This window comes from Corythoichthys intestinalis, chromosome 2 (genome assembly GCF_030265065.1).
Source record: "Corythoichthys intestinalis isolate RoL2023-P3 chromosome 2, ASM3026506v1, whole genome shotgun sequence".
Taxonomy (NCBI): domain Eukaryota; kingdom Metazoa; phylum Chordata; class Actinopteri; order Syngnathiformes; family Syngnathidae; genus Corythoichthys; species Corythoichthys intestinalis.
The window spans coordinates 74858985-74875789 of NC_080396.1; the positions used below are offsets into that span (position 1 = coordinate 74858985).

The 16805-nt window shown below is 41.1% G+C and overlaps 1 protein-coding gene across 3 annotated transcripts in view; it reads left to right on the forward strand.

Moving 5' to 3' along the window:
• The window catches only part of eps8l3b (EPS8 signaling adaptor L3b), a 64671-nt gene that overhangs the window by 47090 nt on the left and 776 nt on the right, over positions 1 to 16805 (forward strand). For all 3 annotated transcript variants that reach the window (XM_057823706.1, XM_057823705.1, XM_057823707.1), the window contains 5 exons: positions 5476 to 5621; positions 8870 to 9095; positions 13426 to 13539; positions 13624 to 13712; positions 13775 to 13907. In XM_057823706.1, coding sequence (XP_057679689.1) covers positions 5476 to 5621; positions 8870 to 9095; positions 13426 to 13539; positions 13624 to 13712; positions 13775 to 13907 — 708 coding nt within the window. The remainder of the gene's footprint in view (positions 1 to 5475; positions 5622 to 8869; positions 9096 to 13425; positions 13540 to 13623; positions 13713 to 13774; positions 13908 to 16805) is intronic.

The window sequence follows — 16805 nt, forward strand, 5'->3', positions numbered from 1 at the left end:
TTCTTTAAATTATATGAACTTTCAATTAACTTTGCTATGAATTTCTCACAGGGCTATTATTAATTGTATATGAATATCAGTCTTTGAACTTAACCCTTTAAGGTCTGGGCCTATTTTGTCTGATTTTGCATGCCTTTGAAGTTGCCTTTATATTTCAAAGACAGAATTGTTTACGATGGCCTGGTTTGGTCCCTTTTTTTGTGACACCTTGAACTTCATGTCCAAACTGTTGTTTCCTTCACTGACCAATTATAAGTCATAATTTTGGGCCCAAAAAGACCAAAAATTCCAAAATCGTTTTGTCAAAATTTTTAATATTGATGTCCAATTGACAACCAAACATGCGTAACGAACCGTTTTGAAACTTTGTAATATTTATTCAACATGTTAGGATGAACATTCAACCAAAAAAATTTAGAATAAATAGTCTTTTATTTGACAATTCAACATAAACAACAGGTATAGCCATAGGCGTTTTTTGCATTTATACATGCTGTAGTCAAAACAGGTTATATACAGCAGACCAAACAGTGAAGAACAGTGAAAAAATATACCATCTAACACAAAAAGTGTTTAGAGGCCATCTCTTTATGAGTTTAGGTATTGCGGCCCATCACCTGATGAAAACTATGTACACACAATCAAGCTTCTTGAACACACATTTATATACACAAATTGAGAAGACATTGTGGGAAAAAAAAAAAATATATATAACATTGGGGAAAAAAGTATTTTCAAAAATATTTACAATAAACAAGTTAAATTTTTTTCAGGCATGCCACTCCGAAAAGCAGTTTCGTCCTGGAATTAGACACAGGGCTACATCACAGCCCACACTTCCATGGGGTGTCGGTCCTCTTTCCACCCTTCCATTTTCATTTCACTTTACTTTCATTGTCACTATAAATGTACATGAAACAAAAGTCAGTATTTATGAAAATAATAAAGTATAAAATAAAAATATATACAGCAATAAATAATAATGGAAATCTATATGTATGACAATAGAAAGAATACCGTAGCTGAATATGTGCTACATCCCTAATCTTCATATAGAAAGAAGACCACAAATTATACTTTGATCTGATATGCACATTTTATTATTACATACACAAACACGCACTTATATTACATCAAAATTAACTTTGTCTTGCAATATCAAAAGAAACTTTTACAGCATAAAAAAAAAAAAAAAAGTGAGTTGGCTTACCTCTGCTCGTCGATGGCGTCACCCACGTGTTCAAATCCGTCACTATCTTCACTCGAGGACTCTTCCGAAGAAGACGATGATGACGAATTTGGACCACCCTCTTCCTCAAGTTGATCAAAAAGCACAATTGCTTGCGCTAAATTTAGTTTTCCGTTCATCCTCAAAGTCACACAAAGTCGCTCGCTCGCTTGCTTGATTCAAACGGCCGTCGCTCGCCCCCTCGCTGCTTCAGATTCACTCCTCCCTCTCGTTCGGTGGAACCTCGCGCGGCAGTTATATTTATAAAAAAAAAAACGCATTTTGTGCTTCCACTGTGACTTCGAAAGGGTTCGTTTGATTTGTGTTTTTTTCATGGAGCTTCCGTTTTGAAAAAGGACAAGAAATGATGGAAATATAGACATAAACAAATGATCCATGCAGCGTTTTAATGTTTTTTTGAGAGGACAATAAAACTATAAAACTTAAATGACAATATCTCACGTTTTAGTTGGTCGATTGACTTCAAATAACAACGAGAGTAAACCGCAACTTCCGCAATTTAAAACGAGACCAACCAACGGCATGTGGGTGACGTAATTAAAACGCGAGGGTGCTTCAAAGACGACGTGCGCTGAGGACGCCCCGGCGCGTCCTTCGACTCTCAAGGGTTAAATATGATGAAGTTTCTTTCCACAGGAGTGCACTTTCACAAAGATGTTTTTTTTTTGTTTTTTTTTTAAAGTTCACGGAGAAAACATTTACACATATTCTTTTGCCTATGTTTTAGAGTGTCTTATGCTGCGGGCATTTTTACGTTATTGAGCTGCCTCTAATGGGCTAACCTGGTGCAGAATATCAAAAAAAACAAACAAAAAAACAACTTGTAAAACCCAGTCCAGATTAGCAGCGGGCACAGTATAAAATAAGAACAGTTTCTGTTGAGGAAGATGATCATATCTGCCTTCTCAGGCAGTAAGTGTGAACATTCTGAACGGATAGTATCTCCTGCAGTGGAGAACACACGTTCACTGGGTGTAGTTGAAGCTTGAATGCATAACAGCTGGTGGCTGGTGCTCACAGCAGACTAGATAAATAAATGTTACGTATCACTAATGAAGCACGTGAAAAAAAAAACCCAGTTATGCACCTTGATACGACGGAGTATTAGGACTAAATGAATAAATTAAAAAAAAAAAAAAAAGGACTACGAGAAAGTCACAAATATTAAGTAGGGATAAGGTAGCTGTGAGCCGCTTTACATACAACCCCTAGCAAAAAGTATGGAATCACAAGTCTCAGACGACCATTCATTCAGACATTTTATTATGTAGAACAAACTCCGATATAAAGCTTGAAAAAAATTGTTCAAAAGTGCTTGGCATTCAGAAACACTAAACGAAATGAATAAAAAACATTATGGTGGTCAGTAAATGTTACTTTCATAGAGTAAGTGCAGGGAAATAAATATCGAATAACTCCATTCTTAAGAAAAAAATATGGAATCACTCCATTTTGAGTAGTAAATACAGACACACCAAGTCAATTTCCTTTCCTTAATTGGGCCTCTGCCTCAGATTAGATCTGCTGGTTAGTCAGCAGTTAAAAACAGTGCAGTTATCGCACCTTGGAGGGCTGCTGGACCAAGTGGATTCACAAGAATCATCAATCGGGCGGGCTTTCAAGTGTACCGTCTTCAGAAGAGGCTTCCTCCTGAGGTGACAACCATGGACACCAATTTGATGTAGAGTGCGGCGTACAGTCTGAGCACTAACAGGCTGAACCCCCACCTCTTCAATCTCTGCAGCAATGCTGACAGCACTCCTGTAACGAGTCACCTGACATTTTTGAGGGAAAATGACAAGCAGTACTCAATTTGGACACTTCGGGATGTACGTTTTTCCAAAGGAGTGTACTCAATTTTGTTGCCAGGGGTTTAGATATTAATGGCTATATTTTGAGTTATTTTGAGAAGAAAATAAATTAACTTTATTGTTTAAGCTGCACACAGACTACTTTTCTTTCTGTCAAAGTGTCATTTTGTCAGTGTTATCCCATGAAAAGATATACTTGAATTCAATTCAGTTCAATTCAATAAACTTTATTTATCGCTTGGGAGAGTTCCCTCAGGGAAATTCGTTTCCAGTGCCCATAACAACACAGCAGCAAAGATAAAAAGTATAAGGTGACGGATAGTAAAAAAGTGCTACAGAAAAAGGGATTAAAAACAGGAAATTAACTTTAGAAAATGAAATAAGTACAAATGCTACTAATTAACCCTTAAATACCTGCAACATGAAGCAACTATCAGAAAATCCCAAAATTTTAAAAATAAGGTCCGAATGAAACCTTTTTTTTCAAATTTGTAAAAAGAAAAGTCAAAACGAATATGTATAATAAGCGCTCTAATATCTATAACCCTAGCTAAATCCTGTTTTTTTTCTCATGGAACCTGCAGATGCATGTGTTGACTTGCAGCCATCATTTTTTTTTTTTTTCAAAAAGAAATGTCAAAATTCTGAATTCGTCTCAAAATCATGAAATTTTAGGTGTATCAAATGTGATACATTTGGCAATATAGCGTTAAGACGTACAATAAAAGGAATAGTAACACTAGGCGGACACTAGCAGAGCGACCAAGTTACAGAGGTGCTAAAATGCAGTATTGTCCCTCCTCCTCCCACCTAAAGTGGAGTTGTGGAGCTTGATAGCTCGTGGGACAAAGGAGTCTCTCAGTCTGTTAGTTCTGCATCTGGGGAGGAGCAGCATATTACTACGAACTCCTCTGTGTACGGATGACAGCGTGTAGAGGGTAACTGGCATTGTTCATAATATCCAGGAGTTTTTTCATCGATCTCCTCTCTACCACTGACACCTGATCGCTAATCCTGGCACTGACTTTACTTGAGTGTGTCTATGGCTGGGCAGGTCTTAATGCACAAATCTCATTTTTTTGTGTTTTTCCAATTTATAGTCAGACATTAATTGAACGAGTGAATGGGTCGCATAAAAGTGGACCATTTCAAATCCGATGTAGGTCACTTTCGTATGTGGTTAAAATACGATCTGAGCCACATTTTTCCGGAATGTGGCGGTGGTCTGAACTGTCAAGTCCCTCAAATGGGAATTGATGCAGCAATTACGTCAGCAAAGAGCAAGAGGGTGCACGTTAGCGATGGAGTTGTGCATTAGTGCATAGCTTGAACGCGGCTTTTAGGGAAGAAGCGAGCTTCACAACAGTCATTAAAAAATAAAATGGGTGAAGGATAAGCCTTAGAATGGTCAGTTTTCTTTCTGTGCTCCAAATGAGCAATATTTCAAGATTGCTTACACGGCTGAGAGTCCGGGCAAACTGTCCATATATGTGTGCGTCATGCACGCACAGTGCGTGAATTCTATCAATCCATATAATCAGGCCTTCAGGGAAGGGATGAGGGGACACGCCACCGTCCCCCACGCCACACCAGCCGCTGCCGCAACCTCCCAACCGACACGGCACACCACAGGACCCCCACGGCCCACTAGACCTGGGGTAGTACAGTGTCCCCAACCAGAGTGGGAGACACCCCGCTGACCCACCGTCACCCAGCCAATGACCCGTGTGTTGGAGCCCAAGGAGGATACCTGGACAGAAAAGAGAGGAAAAGGCGGAAGCATGAGAGCGCCGAGAAGCCGTCGCAGGGCAGCGCGGAACCGGAGCCCCGATCTCCCCCCACCAGCGCAACCAGCAGCCAGGAGAAGAGGATGCCATGCCCCAGCAACCACGCCATTGATAAAAAGTGTGGAACCCACCAACCACCCTATTACTGTGGCTGCCAGGTGCCTGATTAGCAGCCATTACGCAGCACCGTGATGGGATTGTGTGGGAAAGGTAGTCCAGTGTATGCGTTAAAGTAGGAGAGCCCGGCTGAGGGCAGTTGGACCACCGCATGGAAGTTCTTCCCAGCTGCCCCTCGCCAAAGTCATCCGTGGAGTATAATGCCCAAACCCTAACCCCATCCAACCTCAATGGGTCCCAGCCGCCCCACATCCTCAGTGTATGATGCTTTAAAATCAAGGGGGAGCCGGTCCAGGACTGTACGGCCCAGTTCTGACTCTCCCCGAAGACATGAATGAGTGTGTAGGTGCCAGAAGTGAACGATATTTATATCTTATTTTGTTTCATATACATGAGCATCTTTCATATCATGAATAATTTTTAGTATTATGGAACCGAAAAAAAGCTTTGACAAACTTTTGGTAAAATGATTTTTTTGTTGGCTGAGAACCTCTGTTTGTCTGTTGCGCAGATTCTGCCTCATTACCATGCCAATCTGCCCACAACCGTGCTCTCCCCACTGCTGACGGAGGCATCCCTTAGGCTGCTCAGGCAAACAGTTAGCCCGGAGGAGGACCAGCTCTGGCAATCTCTTGGGGACAGCTGGAACATTCCCAGGTAACAGCAAAACAGGGACACTAAGGGTCCTAAAGTCATCCGTCTTAGTGATGAAAATCCGTCAGCAGAGGGCGCAAGATTGACATAGTTCAGCGGGGAAACGAGAAAATAGAGGGTTGGGTTGTTACTATTCTCTATGGAGAAGCCCCATGATTCATTTCACAAGCATGGGCGCCGTGTAGGGGTGAAAAGTGATATTGATTCAAGGGCCCATGCCCTGATGGGGCCCACAAAGAAAATTAGAACATTAGGTAATCGTTTGCAAATTTAAATATTAATCATTATAATTTAATAGGAATAAAACTAAGGGTTTTATTTTTGTTTTGTTTTTGGCAAAAAATAAAACCACCCAGAGAGCATATGTATTGCCACCCACCACCCCCAACCCCTGTATTTTCATTAAATGGTTTGGTCCTTTCCTTCGGTCAGACCGGGAGCAGCGGTGCGCATTTACACCAGTCAATGACTCGGAGTGCGCGGTACTGCAGAAATGTTTTCAAAACAAAAATCGGGTTATCAAATTTATGTGCTTACTTCATACTGATCTGAAGAGGTCCATCTGTGTTACATACTGAATTAACAGTATTTGCAGCATTATCTATAGTCACTGGTATGGATTGATTTGGCTAGCTTGATTTCCATTCAGTCATGGCGATTTTTAATTCATCATTGTAGTACCAGTATATGGACTACGCGTCACTCTGGGCTCACACAGCTAATGGCAAGAGATCTAACGAAGCACAACTAGGTTGCTATTTGATGATATCTAGTGTGTGCGCGTTTGTGTTTTCTGGGAAATAAAAACAAAAGAAAGTTAACAAATGCCACAGAAGTCACTTCTGCTCATTACTGCACAACACCAACATATGACAATCGACTTTCATAAACAGGACGAGTTTGAAGTACGGCGCTCTTAATTTGCCACTCATTGTTCATCGTGAAACCGTGAGTTTGCTTAGTGTCCCACAGTCTTAACCTTTCTGATCCCAAATGCTAACAGTGTTATGAATGACAAGCCGTTGATGGGGATCCCAAAAACAGACCAGGAGATCAGGTAGCGTGAATGTTTGTATTTAATATTACAACAAAGGGAGCACGTCAAAACGCGAGTATAACAAAGTACAACTAAGAGCACGCCAAAAAACGCGAGAATAAAAAGGTACAACTAAGAGAGCACGCCAAAAAACGTGAGGATAACAAACTACAACTAAGAGAGCACGCTAGAAGGTGCGAATATGACAGAGTACAAAAATCTAACTACAAAGTCCAAAAGAGCACAAAAGTAAAAATGATCAAACCAGAACACGACCGTAGAATGTCGAAAGCACGAAGGATGACGATGAGCACACAGCGGTAAGCAAGGCAGTAGCAAGCAATAGTCCGACATTTGCAGATGGTGACAGGCCTCCTTAAATATTGAGCTTTGCTAATCAAGCACAGGTGTGTTGCATAACCCCGCCAGTCTGGCTCAATCAGGTGCTGAATAAAGAAAAAGAGCTGAGAACACACAAAAACATGACAAACCGATTGTGAATGCCATATGTATTATCGCGTATTTGCGTTGTTGTGAACACACTTATTACTGAAGACGGAGGTGTTTATTTCATTTGGTAAATACGAGACAAAATCATACGGATGTCATGCATCGGGATTCGGGAATTTAACTCACTTAGGGAGGACAGTACAGTTGCATTCAAGTGATGCCAGTAGATGGTATCGGCGCCCTAAATGTTGGTACTCGTCGATACCGATACCACCAATTCGGGCCGGATCGGTGTCCCCTGCCGATACCGTAACTTTAATTTAGATTGTAAAAGATGGCCTTCAGTACATTTCTTATAGATGATATCAGTCTATTCATTATTTCTCTATTCGCTGTATGTTTACAAAATATATTTTCATCTTAAATTAATGCAGAAAATGCACAAATTAGTGTTTAAAGATTCACCAGAATGCAAGAAATTACATAGTTGATACTCTAAATGTGAGTGTGTGTCCACTGGTGGTGGGATCCAAAGTGATATCTTTTCATGGGACCCAAAATCCCTGGCAGCGCCCCTGTTCACAAGCATTAGTGATTGATCAAGTAGGACACTCATTTGTCCTCCTCTATTGAGTTGCACCTGAACGCAACACACTCCGGTATTTTTGCGAGTGCTTGCTGCATTTAGGTTGCATATTTCAAGCCATAAATGTTACGCTTTAAGGAACTGCATTATGCTATGGCATACATTTTTAACCCTGAAGGAATCTGACCATCTAGCCAGATTGCCGGAATGAAGCTAGCCGAACCACCGGACCCTGCTGGCGCAGCTCCAACGACTCGGGCCGCCGAGACCCCGGCCAAAAGGCCAAACTCCGCTCGTTAACCTTAGTCTTAACCTCTTGTACTGACTCCATTTTGAAAGCTGGAAAAAAGGCTTCGAAGCCAAAGTTGACAATTTATTCAGGTTGACAGTGATCAAACATCAAGGCGCAACATAAACATACTAAGGCGAGGAGGCAGACTCGTTCCAAGGTCACCATATCACAAGTCAACAAAACTGACAACGATTAGTTAAACATTCAGTCTTTTTGCAGGCTCTCGCGGGGCGGGCTGTGGGCAGAAGAAGGGTGTTCTTGGGCGTTGTTTAGGATTATTGTCTGTTTGTTGATTGGACAGGAGGATTCGGGAGTTACTGTTGTCAGGGCAACGAGAGTTCTGGATTTTGCCACCTCAGCGTCAAAGGCGCTCTTGGAGTCTTATCAGTCGTGTTATCAGTTGGATATCGGGCGTTCTCCGGTGTTCCTTGTGTTGGGACAGGATGTCCCGCCATTTGTTCTGGACTGTCCGGGAGAACTGATTGCGGGAGTTGGTGGCGCAGACGTGGGCTTGTAGATGTGTTACCTCGTCAGCGTCGATCTTGCTCAATCATTTGCATGACGCACACATTGGGCTTCCGTGATAAGAAGACGTCATGTATGCCCTATGGCAAATATATCCTGCTTATTTTCCTTAAACTATGGTATAATTGCTTATATTGGGTGTGTAAGAGTAATACAAACAGTCAAACAGTAAATATGTGAAAAGTTACTATTCCCTGATTGATTATATTAGGAGTGTTACAGTAATACAAAAAGTCGATAGGTAAATACGAGAAAAGATACTATTCCCTTCAACCCTCTCAGCGACAACTACAGCTATTCCAAAGTTGACTGCTGGTGATGATGTCATGGAAAAGATCAAGCAGATCCTGTTTTGCTTACAGATCTCGATGGCCCGATGAAGACGTCCCACCTTATATCCCGGAATTCTACGACGGCTGGCGGCCGCCCGCCCAGCTCCCTTCTCAGAATGGCCAAGTGGGCAGGAGTGGCAGCCAGCGCTTACCGCCGGGTCGGAACGACGACCGTCGCGACAACATGCGTGTCATGTACGACTTCGCGGCTCGCAACAACAGAGAACTCGCTGTGATGAAGGGCGAAGTGGTTGAGGTGAGATGTTTATTTGGATCCTGTTATTGAGGTCAAAGGTTCTCAAACTGAAACACTCAAATCGTGATGGATGGTATACAGTATTGGATGACTTCCGGGTCACTTATTGTTGATTTTAGACCATTTTAGGGTCACTTGATGATAGTGAGTCACTTCCTGTTGCTTTTGGGGGCATTTTAAGTTCACCTCCTGTTGATATGTGGGCATTTTGAGAAGGGTCTGACTGCTGGCCAGAGCCAAGTGACAGCCGCTACAAACCACGCCTCATGTAAAACAACGCCTGCCGTTTGTACGGTGGGCCTTAGCCCAAGTCCTTACTCTAAACTTAAAGAGTATGTAGCGGCAAAGGGGGTGTGAGACATCAATAGAACCGTTATGTGCCAAGATAACAAATATTGATAAAGTTAACAAAAAAATCAATCACATTAATGAGCAATTATCGAAAATAGATCGAAAATGACGAACATTTCCGAAAGTGTTCCGGAAACAGCCGAATGGGGCGGAGACGTCACGACAAGTGATTGACAGTCGAGGCGGAGCCAGGTGCCATTGTTTTTTAACGACGAGAGAGTAGCGTTGGGGTTTGTTTGACCAAAACATCACAAAAATGGTTCAAAATTGCTGTGCTTTGTGGTGTACAAATAGTTATTTATCGGAATATAGTATCCATGAGTTCCTGAACGCGAAAAAAAAAAAAAAAGCTGGACTACACAGACAATGGGTAAAGTTCGTCCGTGCAAAGAGGGCTAATTTTCTAGACACAGCCTCCGGCACGCTTTTCTGTGGTGCGCATTTTTCACCTGAAAGCTTCTCGAACTATAGACAAGAGAAATCGGGTTTTGCTAAAAGATTGCTGCTCAAAGGAGATGCGGTGCCGACCATACAGGTGCAGCCACCTAAATGTCCCGAGATATCAAGAAAGAGGACGATGACTGGTAAAGGAGGCTAAAGCTGAGCAAAGGAGGGGAGCAGCCAAGCTCGAAATCGCCAGAGTGAGTACTCTTTTATAATAAAAAATGTCACGCATTGGATACAGGACTGGACACATGTATAAATTATCGTTCGTAAAATATATAGAACAAATCCTCTGATCCCATTCATATTTGTGTCTATTGGCAGCGCGAAAAGCTATGATAGCGCAATAAATGATAATTATTCTATGCATTCCTTTATTTTGCAGTCACGGTGTATCAGCTTCACAAAAAGAAATGCAAAACAAATCTTTGGTGTTTCCCACACGATCTGCTGCCGATGTTTCATCAGTGTCATTGCTCCCCTCAATGACCGTTTCATTACGCTGCATTGGCGTTCGTTTGGGCTGAAATTGGTAACCTAAAACACCGATTAAAGCTTCGTAACTCTCCTCGTCACCATTAGATGAACATTCGTTACGTCCTTCTACGTCGGATTCGTCGCTGAAACTAGAAACGAAATTGTCTGCCATCATATCCGCCATTCAGTATTAAAGCACTGAGCCTTTTTCTTGTTGAAGAAACACCCCTCACTGTCAATTCTGAATTCTCTTTTATTGACAACGAGGGGTGTTTCTTCATGAGGGAACCTGGAATATGTGCAGGACGAACACAACGCATCAGCATAAACAGCTCAAAACACCCCTAATTCTCCCCTCACTAGAAGGAATTATATTGATGCAGACAGGCGCTGCCCCCCTAGTGGCCGGTGGCACTCTCTTCACTTGTCGTGACGTCACGCACACAATCTGCCAGATCTCGGGCACCGGTCGTTTTAGCTTGACAATCGAGCCAAATTTCTCTCATTTTCTTGTGTGTAATTACACGAAGTGGCATGATATGAATACAAAAGGCATGCGTTTATGGATAAATGATGGAGTATTAAAATTTTCCCAGGGCACTACCCACCCTTTAACTACACATTGGGGTATTTCAGACGCAATGCCTAAACATTACTAGATTGTGCCCTTTGCTATGTTTGGAAGTCATTTAATGTTGTGAATCAACCGTTAAAGTTAAAATTGCTTCCGATATTGCATTGTTGCTTTATTTCCCTTCCGTCTACTTTCGACAGGTGAAAGTGTTAAAACCGTTTTAGCATTTGAAGGTAGATTCAAGTAAAAATTTTGCCTATTTCGGGGTATTTTAGATAAGTTACTCACTTTCGGTTCACTACAACAGAGTCAGCCTCAGAAGTCTACTGCTTTAAAGGGAACCACTGATAAAAAAAGACATGTAGTTCTTAAAAGATAAATGTTAGTGCTAGTTACAAAATTTTGATATTAAAACCCCTCGTAATGTTTTCGTTAATAAAATTTGTAAAATTATTTTAACTAGTAGGTCACCCTTTTGGTTGATGTCGCAGGGCTGTGACTCACCTGGCCATGCTGTCGGACTTCCACAGTGTAACTCTTTAACTATGTAAGGTAGTGATTTAGATACGCCACAAGTTGTCAATGGCGAGTTTTAAATTGATAAGAGATCAAGCCAATGAGTGTGTTTTGTCCCTTGACTGACGCCGCAGTTTTCCTTTTATTTCCTAGTGTGGTGCCATTGTGCCTTATGATCAATTGAATATTGTAAGGGTAATACACCTGATAATGGCTCCCAGGATACTATTGCCATCCAGTGTATTTGTTGAGCTAAACTAGTTGGTAAAATGTGTAGAGTTTGACCAAAGTCTGTTTTATGTGTATTTTGCATATTGAAGATAAGTATCATATAGTGAAAATACAACAAAAATAATATTCGTATCTCTCAAAAAATCATGTTCACAAAAAAAAAAGTGCTTCAATCTGTATTAACGAGGCCCTATTCTCACACAGTTAAACAACAATGCAATGAGAACTAGCATTCAAAAATTCACAATGAAAAACATATGAGACACATCAGACGCTACCACTGTAGCATCATGTAGGCGAAGTCGTTAGGGGCATGGTTTGTAGCGACTGTCGCTTCCCAGATAGCAAAATATTAATGTATGGCCAAGATATGGCACACGTTACCCAATCTTGGCCAGGTGTAGTCCAGATTCCCAGATAGCAAAATATAACTGTAGTGGATATGGCCCAGACGTAATGCAAATTTTGGCCCAATTTCATAACACAGTCCAAAGTAGCAGAAACCACAATGTATGGCACAGATAAAAAGATTATTTCATTTGGAACAAGCAATTTCACATTAAAATGACCCATTTTAGACCGTAAACAACATTGTATTTGTTAAGGTTATGAGGTAACAGGGGACCCAAACACAGAAACGGGAGGCAAACTGGCAGTGGTAACAAGAGTTTTTTGATTGTTAGATGGAGTGGCAGATAATGTCCGAAGAACCCGGTGGGTGGTTTGGTAATACAACAGATGAACAGGACGGCAGGTGTTCTGGCAGGCAAGCAGTACAGGATCTAGGGAAAAAAACAAAAATGAGCTCAGTACCAGGATTACAATTACAGATTCGTTAGCTGAAAGCTGAAGTCACAAACTGGTGGAGTTGAGTTATTGATCCGAAGGTGAAGTGAGGCCAGTAAGCTACTGACGATGATCACCGGCACCTGGTCTGAGGCTCACTCATCTGTCCAATCCAGCAATCAAGGCAGTGACACACATACACACAGACAAGGAGGAGCAGCGGGGCTCAGGGGGCAGGGGCCTTAACATTCCATTATTCCAACATTGAAACATTTACAGCACTGGTGTCAAACTCCATAAAGGGCCAAGTGGGTGCAGGTTTTCTTTCCAACCAATGAAGAGGACACCTTATGACCAATCTGATCTCTTACATTGGTAATCAGTTAAACTTTTTCAGGTGCTGCTCGTTTCAATAGAAAATTCATTGGTCGAACTGTTTGCGCCAGCACCCACTTGGCCTTTTGTGGAATTGGTTTGACACCTATGATTTACAGCATAAATGTAGCGTATAAACACAGTAGAAACACAATACAGTATGATATGTTGAACAAAATGGACCCTTAATTTAATACTGAAAACTGTTTTGATCTGGCCCAGATTGGGTAACAGGTTTGCCGTATCCGGGCCATGCATTAATGTGGTTTCTGCTACTTTGGACCAGTTCTGGTGAATAAAGCACTTACCCCAAAAAATTGTCCTCGGCCAAGATGTTGGGCATTTCAGGGTAACTTCGTGTTTACAGATCACTTCCTGTCGATAGAGTTGACGTTCGTGGGCGTCAATGGCAAGGACATACATCGACGTCAACTCCAAAGCCCAATAACTTTCAACTGGCAATGCCATTGATGCCCATTCCAATGGCGCCCACATACGAAGATGCAAAGCTACCATCACAATTTCTCCAGAAACTGCATTTTCTAGTTAAAATAGTGTTTCATACATCATCATTAGGTGGTTCAGCGGTCCAAGCAATGGTGGCTGGTGCGCAACAACCGCGGGGTGGAAGGAAATGTTCCTCAGAATGTTCTGGAGCCAATGAGGAGCGGCTTGCCTGCTGAAAATACGGTACACTTACTCACGATGCTCTCCAGAGGACTGATTCATACTCGATGTATTTCCACAAGGTTTCATTGACTTTTTCTTCACCAGCGTCCGCCTCGGGGCCCGCCAACTCTTGACACAGTGTCTTCGCCTGCGGAGGTCAAAGCGTGGCTGCAGTACAAAGGCTTCTCCAAAATGTGAGTGGCGCAATCCGGTCTTTGCGTTCTTCACGTGATGACGATACGCACTTTCTGAGCAGCACCGTGGCCAGCCTCGGGGTACTGACGGGTAAAATGCTGCTGCAGATGAGCAAGGACGACATGAGGACGGTGTGTCCAGAAGACGGAGCCAAGGTCTTTTTCCAGCTTCAGGCCATTAAATCGGCTATTGCGGTAAGTGCTGAACTTAAAGGTTAGTCCAGAATTGGAGGGTGTTTTACATTCCAGCCTTGAGATTTTTTACAAAGTCCACATGCAAAATGTTAAAACCTGTGGATTCTGATTATGTTTACTCAACAATTAAGAAAATAATGCTTGAAAATATCTTTTTGAATGAATCTGAAATACCCTAAATGCCAGTTTGCTCCTGTCGCACGAGAAGGGTCCAGCTGCGGCCCGCATTACAAGTTGACCGCACCAGCTTTCAATGACCATTCAGATCAAGTGTTCATCATCAAACGACCACGCCTCCTGTTTTTAACGAACCTAACCGTTATGTAAAAGGCGAAAAACACAGACAAGGCTGAATAAGCTGTTTCTGCTCTTGCACCCCTCAAAATGTTTGTATTTTAAGCCAAAAGAACTGTTATTTTTGATAGAACAATATGTCTATATGCTGCCATAGCAGTTTCATGGCACATTATGCCCCCAGACCATTTTTAAATTTGTCCGTTTTACCCTGGAGACCCCCGTTTACAGACACTGCGCAATCGCTTTTAAAGAATTATTATTTATGATTTGAAATGTCTGAACTTTTTTAGCTTAGAATCATTAATTGGTGTCTAATATTTAGTAAAAAAAAAAACGACTATAAAAAATTCACTCGCATATTTTAAACCTGACTAAACTACATCACAACGAAAAAAATAATGTCTGTAAATAGATCACGGATAGCTACTTCATAACTATCACTTAATTGTATTTTTTTTTTTTTTCTGTCAACATTTTCCCCGGTATTTTAGATGATAAATAATCGATCTAAACAAAGACAAATTGAGTCTGTGACTTCTACATCGCGACCCTTATTATATTACCGTGTATCACCCATAAAATCCCCACAAAGTCCGGCGGTGGCCATTTACAGCTGTGTCTTGACACTTCGGTGATACATGCTACGTTTTTGGATGGAAACAAGGTCAGTACGTGATAACATTTCGTTAAACACATGGTGTCTTTAATGATGCTCTCTCATGCTCTCACCTGGAGTTACCGGAAAGCCACAAAAAGACATATATAATGCAGTCGAACAGAAGCGCGAGAATTATGGACACAGCAGGCGAACTGACTTACATACTGTCCATGATCTTTTCTACCTTGTTGCCGTTTGGATTGCTTATTATGGGACAATATCGATGTATTAGATACATTAGATGCTTAATTCATAAAGCCTAGGTCCTAGATTCAAGGCTAAATACTATTAATAGATAGTGTTATGTACTCACGTTTATATGTTCCCTTTATGCATATGGAGCCTTTTATTCTCATTATGTCGCATTCACATTCTTTAATCATTAATGAAAAAAAATTTTAAAAGCCCACAGCAAAAATTAAAATATCATGGTATTGAAATTTAACCCCTAAAATTCCCCTGGAAATGTTTTTTCTTTGCACAGATTAAAATCAAGCCAAAATGCAGTAAAGTTATCATCGTTTAGCCATGCTTATTTACAAAATAAAACACAGGGCCAAATTAAATTTAGAGACCAATTTTCTTTATTATTGTACATCCACACACATGTCTGAGGCTAGGTTCATACTGCAGGTCATGAAGCACAATTCTGATTTTTTTGTCATATCTGTTTTTTGGCGCGCCCTTTTAGACTGCCTTTGTCCGTTTGCCCGTTCAAGTACTCAGGCATGAAAATAGGTCAGAGGTTAAAAAGGTGTGAAGAGTGTGGAGGAAATATGTTCCGGTACACTGTGCAACTAGGGCTGTCCCAAATGACTAATTTTCTCCCGATTAGTCAGCCGACTATTTTTACGATTACGATTTTTTTTCTTCCTTTTTTACATTTTTTAAAACTAATTTAGCAATGACTTTTGATGACGCTTATTCTAGTAATTCACAAAAACATTCTAGAACACTTAAATTCTTTAATAAAGCACAAATAAACACCTAAATAACAACAAATCGCACAAACAATGAGGTCAAATGCTGATAGCATTAACTAGTGCAAAAAAATTCAGAACACTGCGCCTTTCCAACATGATTCAAAACAATTCTTAAAAAGATATCTGGCTTTAATATTATAGTATACTACTATATTTAATAGTAGTATAATCATTGCCAAACAGATTTTTCATAAAGGGTGTCATTTTAAAGCTATTCTAAGTGTAGAGTTGGAATTCTGAAGTATGTGGGATTAACTCCAGAAATTGTTAGTTATATGACGAACATGACGTGCTTTTATTTGAAATGTTTACCGGAAGTATGTTCGCTAACCTGCCAACAGGCAGCTTTACACTCCGCAAAAAAAAGGTCTTTTTGTCATTGCATGTGGTGTCAGTAACCAATTTTTTTCATTCGCAAATGCTGTTCACCAGCGATTTTTCATGTTTTAAGTGTCACCTTTTAACATCAAGTTTGCGTTTTGGAGAAGACTGGCAATGTTTTATAGCAGGCTAAAGTAGGTTCTTTTTTTCCCCATTAGCCTCAATGTAGCAAGGCTAACGTTTAGTGTTTATTATAGATGTGTTTCCTTATTTTATATGTCTGAACTTTATAATTCTACGGCGTGTTGATGACCAATAAACATCTGTGAAAGGAAGTGGGAGTCTCATATGCCATCAACATGCACGTGTACATGCACGCACAAATGTATGCACGCACGCACGCGACGATAAAACGCAGCCGTGAAAATGACCGCCCTCAATTTTATTTACCGTGCAATAAATGGACTCATTGCATATCGCAACAGGCTTAGCAACTTCAATAAAACACGTCGTTAGTTAGTTAGATGGACGTCCAATGTGTCTGCTTTTAATTGTCTCCTGTCGTCTTCCAAAATTACAACTGGGTGACGGCGCTTTAGGTGTTAATTCAAGGCTGATGTGCAGCCAAGCTTGGCATTG